The 8,255-nt window shown below is 38.7% G+C and overlaps 1 protein-coding gene across 2 annotated transcripts; it reads right to left on the bottom strand.

Annotated features, from left to right (window-relative positions):
- Positions 1-3,416: 3,416 nt before the first annotated feature.
- Positions 3,417-7,923, bottom strand: Cenpw (centromere protein W). 2 transcript variants are annotated; one of them, XM_021221549.1, is made up of 3 exons: positions 7,758-7,923; positions 5,906-6,019; positions 3,417-4,641 (listed from the first exon to the last, which is right to left on the bottom strand). In XM_021221549.1, exons 1-3 carry the CDS (start codon positions 7,875-7,877, stop codon positions 4,615-4,617), a joined length of 261 nt encoding a protein of 86 aa, XP_021077208.1. In that variant the 5' UTR covers positions 7,878-7,923; the 3' UTR covers positions 3,417-4,614. The 2 variants fall into 2 exon arrangements, with proteins under 2 accessions (XP_021077208.1, XP_021077209.1); XM_021221550.2 differs by lacking the exon at positions 3,417-4,641 and having other exon boundaries at positions 5,902-5,979.
- Positions 7,924-8,255: the final 332 nt, after the last annotated feature.

Consider the following 8,255-nt stretch of genomic DNA (forward strand, 5'->3'; position numbering starts at 1 on the left):
TCTATTAGAACTGCAGCGGAGTAAGATTTGAAACCAACAGAATACGATCATTGCTAAAACACAAGAGTATTGTGAAAGCTGTACTGAGAAAGAGAACGTAATTGAAGCAGGATAGGCTGTGTCCGTAAAACTGCTTAGGTATATCAAGAGAAACCCCAGATTTCAAGTTTCCAATGGATTGTGGACTCACTCAGATACTTTCAAACAGAGTGCTAATGCTAGAGTAAAACAGTCCTAGGCAGGATAAATAAAAGGTGATTTGGAAAGAGATGCTACTATTTAAGTAAAATTGATTATGGCTATATTACTGCCGTACTTTCCAGCCTTTTAAATGAAGCAAGAAATTTAATTTGTATGTGTAATTTAATTTTTAAATAGTACAGTCTAATTTAATTTTTTTTTCTTTTCTGCAGGCCAAGTATAGTATCTGCCCTGCCTGTTTACAGCCTCTGCTTGGTTCTTCCTTACCAGCACAGCTGAAGAAATCCCTCCCATCTGAGATTTCCTATGGTAATGTATTACCTACCATGGCCTCAAGGTACAAATATCCAATTCTTTCCAATGGACACTATACTCAATAAAAATATATTGGTGACTGTGACTCTCTCAGAATAAGCACACCAAGACTTAACAGAACTAGCCATTTTTCCTTTTATTGCACAGCTTTATATTAACTAGAAATGTTTTTTAAGTTAAATTAAGCATACAGGCCAAAGCTACTCCAACTTTACAGGAGATATATCTTTGACACAATTTTCCTTCCAGCACTTTATCTTATTATATACAGCTTCAAGAAGAGTGCTTCCAGATTGACTATTAACTGAAAACCCTTTCTAATACAAATATTTTTTAAGGAAAATTAAATTCCCAGAGACCTGGGAATATTGTTCATCAGCAACATAGTTCCCTAGCATCCATGAAGACCTGGATGCAAGCCTTAGCAACAATAAAACTACAAGATCACAGGAGAAAATCGGAAATGAAGAGGCCAGAGGCAGGGAGAAATAAATGCTGGAGATGGCTTTTTAGTAAAACAGTGACTTTGCTTTAGGACTTACACAAATAATACACACAAAATAAAGACATTCTTTGGTTCAGAATTCCATCAAGATTAATAAACTCTTTGTGTTAGCTTCTCAAATACCTACTATTCTCAGAGTTCAGGAAGGCCATGGATATATACATACACACATGCACGCGCGCGCACACACACACACACATTTGTACATTACTATTGTCCATGTGTAATTGAAGGAATTAATGTTTCCTCTTTAATGGCTTCCATTCAAAGTCAAGTTCTTGTTTCAGAATTAAAAACTTGCACATCGCTGGGCATGGTAGCGCACGCCTTTAATTTCAGCACTCGAGAGGCGGAGGCAGGCAGATTTCTGAGTTCAAGGCCAGCCTGATCTACAGAGAGAGTTCCAGGACAGCCACGGCTACACAGAGAAACCCTGTCTTGAAAACAAAACAAACAGACAAAAAAAAGTTAAAAAAAAAAACAACTTGCACATCTTTGAGGATTCAATGAGAGGCTCTTGCCTTAGAAAACTATTTATTCCATTCAGAAAAATAATAAAGGAATATAAAACAAAGCTGGGAGATAAGATAACACAGGTACTGAAAGCCTTCAGGATGAACATGGGGTCTTTTTTGCCAAACCTTAACAGTAGATAAGTAAAACTGAGAAACCATGAAAATATCCCATCTATATATTCCTGCTAACAGAACCACTCAAAGAAGACTGTTAGAACCACTTTATGAGAACAAAAGTAAATAAAATTTTCTGTAAGAATATCTGCACAACCATTGTCTATTAAACCCGTACACACACCACTCTTGGTATTGATCTATCTTCAAAGCTCATGTTTCAAAATGTCATATTTAAGTTAACCACTTTAACAACACCCCCTCACGTTGAAATGGTCTATAATTGACTACAGTGTGCATTTTCCTGTTGCAATACTATGTTCCTCCTTGTAAGGGTATTTAGGGAGTCTTTCTCCTCACTTCAACACATGTGCTATCTAGTAGAACCTGAAACAAGGCCTCTTCAAAGACAATTGGCAGCTTCTAGAATGGAATACAGTTCCAACATTGAGCTTTCTGCATCCTCGAATTCCCTNGTAGAACCTGAAACAAGGCCTCTTCAAAGACAATTGGCAGCTTCTAGAATGGAATACAGTTCCAACATTGAGCTTTCTGCATCCTCGAATTCTTACTAGGAGAAAGATCATACTTCATTTAAACACTTGTGTTTTTTTTTTTTTTTTTTTTTTTTTGATCTGGCATGGGTAATGTCTTCTTTAAAAGGAACCTTGACCAGAATCTATCTCCATTTTCTGAGAATTAAGATTTACCTGAAAATTTTCTAGCAGAAATTTACAAGGGATTTTAATTCTCAAGCGGCATTTTTTGAACTTTTCCTACTTTAGACTCCATCTGGTTGGTGACTATCATTTTAAAGACATTATTTCCCCAGTTCTTACTCTTCCACAGGAGCCAGATGCTTAAAATATTTGTCTTAAAGACTTGGCATAACTTGATTCTTTATTCTTGGCTTTTCTTCCTGTATGTGAATAGCTACATAAAACCAATCACCTCACTTACGTTTACTATTTTTATATAATGCAAGTGGAGGTCAGAGAACAACTTTGGGGAATTAGTTTTCTCCTACTGTAACATGGCTTCTGGGTACCAAGGTAGAAGGCTGACACTGATGTCTCATACCTGTTTTTATCTGCTGAGTCATTTCAGCTACCATGAAAATTTATTTTTAAAGAAAAACTGTAATATATGCTATTAGACTGGGGCTGTAGCTTATTTTTAATTTTTAAACCATTTAATCTGTAGATTACATCTTAAGTCCTTCAAAATTACTGCAATCTTTGTCCCATATAATTTGTATTTCCTAAATCTCTATAAGCTGAATAATGTAATATAAATATCACCAGAACTCACTTATCAGTTTGAGATCAGAGTGAGCACTCTGACCTCTGGACTTTTAACCACCAGGCCTGGCGTAAATAAACTTGCTTATAAGCTCCCTGGTGAATGTCAATTTGTAATAGGAGCCCCAGCATAGACAAAAGCCACTGTGCGATGTGTACAAATTAAAATTATATAATCCAAGCCGGGCGAGGTGGCACACACCTTTAATCCCAGCACTCGGGAGGCAGAGGCAGGCAGATTTCTGAGTTCGAGGACAGCCTGGTCTATAAAGTGAGTTCCAGGACAGCCAGGGCTACACAGAGAAACCCTGTCTCGAAAACCAAAGGAAAACAAAGGAAAAAAAAGACAAAATTACATAATCCTGTCAGAAAAATTAAAATAACAAAAAACCTGTTTACTAGAATGTGAATAAAATTACTTTCATATACTGTTGGTAAAAATACAGTACCATCACTCTACCTTGCTTAGCTATGTAGTTTTTATTTCTTTGTTTTGTTTTGTTTTTAAGTTAAACACAGATTTGCCATTTGACCTATCAATCAAACTTCTAGGCATTTTTCCTAGAAAAAAAAAAGTGAAAACTTATACAGATTTAAAAAAATGTTTACAATCATTCATAGAAATTTTATTTATAGCAATCCCCAAATTCAACAAAGCAAAATGCTCTTCAATAGGCAAACCAGCTTTACAAAATCTGGTGCATCCACACTCGGCAGTGAACAGAACACAAGGGTGTTACGCGGAGTGAAACCATCTCCAATGCTTATTTCTGACATGCTTCCCTTCTCAAAACTATAGAGCTGGAGAAAAGCCGGTTAGGGTGGCAGACTGGTAGAGGACATGGTAGAGTATAAATCAACAAGACCTCTGTGGTACTGAAGTAGTTCTATATATTGGTCACATATAATTACATAAATCTGTACACATGATAAAATAGCACAGAGCTACATATATACTGATCCAATTACCAAAGTCTTGCTTTTGATATATTGCACTATATATTCTATATAAGCATTGAGGAAACTGGGTGTTTAGTGTAGAATGTATGTTTATATTAGCTTTGTAACTTCATATACTATCTGAATTATCTCAGAACAAAAATGAAAACTGAATATTATATAGTAATCTTCCAAAAGAATGACATGGGAAAATGTCTTATCTACTAAATTCCACGACTGAAGAAAACATGTCAGTTTGATTCACATCTTCTAGTTTGTGGCTTATAGATGGAAACAAGTTTGTAAAAACTTTAGTTGATGCTTACAATCTTCTAGTTGAGAAATTTTACTATTACTACTAGTGTAACAAAAAACTAGTGTTTTGTGAATTCATGCAATATTAACATATTTAAAATGTACCCAGATTTTACTGTACATTGCTTTCTTAGAAGTTAAATTCACTACATAATTCTGGTTAAATTCAAAGACATAAACTTTAGTCGAAGGAGTACACATCTCTTCAAGCTATTCAATACAGCATGGTTTCATTTTTGATACACTAAGCAACAACACAGCAACACAAAAGAAACTCAGAAGCCATTAATGAATAAAGCATAATTCCTCAGTGTTTTAATAAACCACAATATAAACTGATACATACAAAGTATTTCTTTGATCTGTTACGACTTAATACATCATATAATGCTTAAGCACATGTTGACCCCTAACCTTTGCTCTTCTTCAGAATTACCTGTAAGGGAGGAAATGAAGATATATATTATAGCTATAAAAACAAGTCAGAATCATTGATCTGCAAGGTAAATGGTCTACATTTCTCTAGCACAGTCTACCTCTCGCAATAAATGGAAACATCCCTAGATCACCCAAACTGGTTTTAGACTCACTTTCATTCACAAACCTTGCCAGTTACAATCTAAGTATCAAAACGGTTGATTTCAAAACAGGTTTGGGTATCATGTCATGTGTCATCCCTAGCCCCAGCCTGCCAACAAATTAAAGATCTAGAGTATAAAAAAAGGTCTCAAACTCAAAACAACTATAAAGTAGTATCAAACAGTATAAATCCATCGCAATGTAAAGCATCTCACAATTAAGCTTGAATTTTAACAGCTGGTCATCTTACATTGAATAACTTGCTTTACATACAATTTTCAAAACATAAAATGTTACAAAAATAAGACAAAGGGAAATATTAAATTGTAAAAATCCTGGAAGGATGAGGCCTTAAGTTAGCTTCAAAACTATACAAATAAAAATAAAAATTTAAAACAATCTGGATATTACAATTTAAAAAGAAAAATAGACCTCAGGTTCCATGGGTTGGCTCTGCAGATATAGAAACTAACAGCTAAGTATGACCTGTGTCTCATCCCACATTGTAGAGAAGACCAACTGCCAAAAGTTGCTCTGACCTCTACAGGTATGCCTTGATAAGTGACAGGTATACACATGTACATGTGTACACACACAAACACATGCACATACACATACAGGCAAATAATAATGGCAATAAAAATTTTAGAAAATGCTAAGTATGTTATATATTTAGAAAAAACAGGCGTATAAATTGAAAACACTTTCATATACTCTTCATGCTCTTAATCACTGCATTGCTTTCAGAAAAGTCCTTATTTGGAATTTAATAGTTGTCGTGTTTCCCACTGAAGAGTATTCAGAAGCCTCATAAAAGTTGCCAGGGCATGCCCACTGCCTTGGCTTCCCCAAGTCAGGCAGGCCAGCAAAGAGGTATTAGTATGGGTACTATAAAAGAAAGTATTACAGGCTTAAACAAGTTTACCAAATGCTAAGTATGCTGTGTATTTTAACAAAGTTGAACAGCCTTCCTAGCTGGTGCACCTCACAGTCTTTCCTAACTCTTCTAGCACTATGCTAGCCTACAGGTATTTCAAAATAAAAAGTATTTGAGTCAAAGATGATGGCCATAACAGTATTTTTAAAGTTAACTCTTGTTACTAAGAAAATTTCTATTTTACCTTTGCTGCAGCCAGTATATGATCCTTTTTGATAACTCCAGATTTATTTTCACAAGCATTTGTCCTGGACTCTTCTGCCAATCGCTGAACAAAAAGTAGGCAATTCAAATGGATCTTTAAAAGCAAAGCACATGTAGTATTATATAATATATATACCTTTTTAACATAAATTTATTACTCACAACTTTCTAACCCACAGCTTCTTCCAGGTTTGTGAGGGCACTATTCACAGGTATCTTGCACATTTTTTTCTTTTATTATTTATATCAACTACCAAGTATGCCAAACAATAATGACTCAGGGCATTGTGCTTAAAGACAAAGGCTCCTGATTCCAGTTCCCAGACTAATGGGAACAATCATCCCATAAGGCTTCGCTTTGTACTACACTGGGAGCTAACATCAGAATCTGACACACTGAGAATAATATCAGCGCCTCAACAACTAACTGGTATGGTATTCATACAAAAGAACAAAATGTGCTGCTTTAAATGGTACAAACTTTATGAATGGCATGGAGTGCTTTATCAGGTATAATTATGAAGTTAAGGGAGAGCAGAACACTGTAAGCAAAGAAATGTCAATGAACAAAAGCCTCAACAGGAACTGTTTTAAAAAGTGACAGAACAGAAAAACAGCACCAGGAGTAACAACTGGCCAAAGGACCTTCCCTTTGCTACCACTACAAAGTGTTGGGCTTCAACTCTGCTTGACACCTAGGGCACTCCACCAGAGTCCATACAGCCACAGGTCACTCCAGGACAGAAAATGGAAACTAGCTACTTGAGAAAGGCCCAACAAAATCCCTTGAATCAGCTAGTGATCTCCTGGATATTCCTCATCAGGTGGGTTTTGTTCTCTGGTAGGCTCCAGGGAAAACAGAATAAACTATCAAAAGTGTACTCCAAGGAAATCCCAGCTCACTCACACGATCTCAACCACCAAGGAGTCAGGGCAAAAAAACAGCAATGATAAAAAAAAAAAAATGAGAGAGAAAATGTAGATAATTCAGTAGTAGTCAAGAAAACCAGTATCTGGACATGGCTCAGTGGTTAAGAGCATGTGCTGCTCTTCTGAAGGAGCCAAGTTCCCTGCATCCATTGTCAGGCACTTGGGAGGCAGAGGCAGGGTGGAGGTGAGGGGGTGTCTTTGTGAGTTCCAGCCTAGTCTACAAACTGAATTCCAGGACTGCTGCCAGGGCAGTTACAGAGAAACCTTGTCTTGAAAACAAACATAGTGAGAGCGTTAGTGGTGGTGGCAGAGGCAGGCCGATCTTTTGAGTTCGAAGCCAGTCTACATAGCAAGTTCCAGGACAGGCAGGGCTACACAGACAAACCCTGTATTGAAATACCAAAACCAAAGTAAAACAAAACAACAAAACAAAAGGCAGAAAACAAACTGAATTTACTTCCAGGCAGAAACATAGTTATTTAATTTCGGGCAATTGGTCAGTGGAAAGCACTATATTTCAGGGAAACGTTGAGTCTGAAAAACGAGTCTTGAAAGTTTTAAAGATTTGACGCCACAGCTACACGGATCGATCACTTTCGTTAAGGGACCTAGCGCAGCGGTCATAGAGAAATGCGGTCCATAAGAACATACAGGAGCTGGGGAGGCAGGCCGGAGGCCTGATCTGTTTGTAGCCGGTTCACCTTCCATCCCGGGATCAATTAAACTAACCGCAGAGCCAGACCGTCCCCTTAACGGCTGGACCTGGAGGCAATAAGGGGCGGGGCCTTCCCGCCGGAGCTTCGAAAGGGCTCCGGGTCCTCCTCCCGCGTTCCCCGGGGCAGGGGCGCTCGGCGGCGGGTCGTGGCGGGCGAGCCTGGGGACCGAGAGAGAGCAGGACTTACCAGGAGGTCGCAGCACCTCCCCAGGCCTAGGTGCGGCTTCTTCTGCTTGAGGGTGCGCTTGAGGAAGGCGCGGGGCGCCTTGCGCTTTACCCGCCTCGTGACTGTGGTGGAGGGCGCCATCCTCGCGATCTCAGGGCCGCCGCTCACCGCAGACGGACGCGACACCCGCCTCTCCACCACCCCAGGGCGGGCGATTTGAATCCGCCGCCGCCGGTCGGCGCACGGCAGTGACGTCACTGCGAGCCACACCCACCTCAGCACCGGAAGCGGAGGCTGGAGGATGGACTCCCCAGGAAAAGGGTGTGTCCCGCGGACCCACTGTATTTTTTGTTTGCAGTTTTCTGTGGTGCTGTATGTAGTTCGACTCTTGGTTCCATAGAAAGGATGAGAAATTGTGAAAATAGTCAATAAGCCCAGTAAAACCAGTCTGTGCTCACCAAGCTATCCATATAGCAACTGGATTCTGATGAATTAGAAAGTAAATGAAAGTTTGTGTTT

Source organism: Mus pahari, chromosome 21 (assembly GCF_900095145.1).
Source record: "Mus pahari chromosome 21, PAHARI_EIJ_v1.1, whole genome shotgun sequence".
Lineage (NCBI taxonomy): Eukaryota > Metazoa > Chordata > Mammalia > Rodentia > Muridae > Mus > Mus pahari.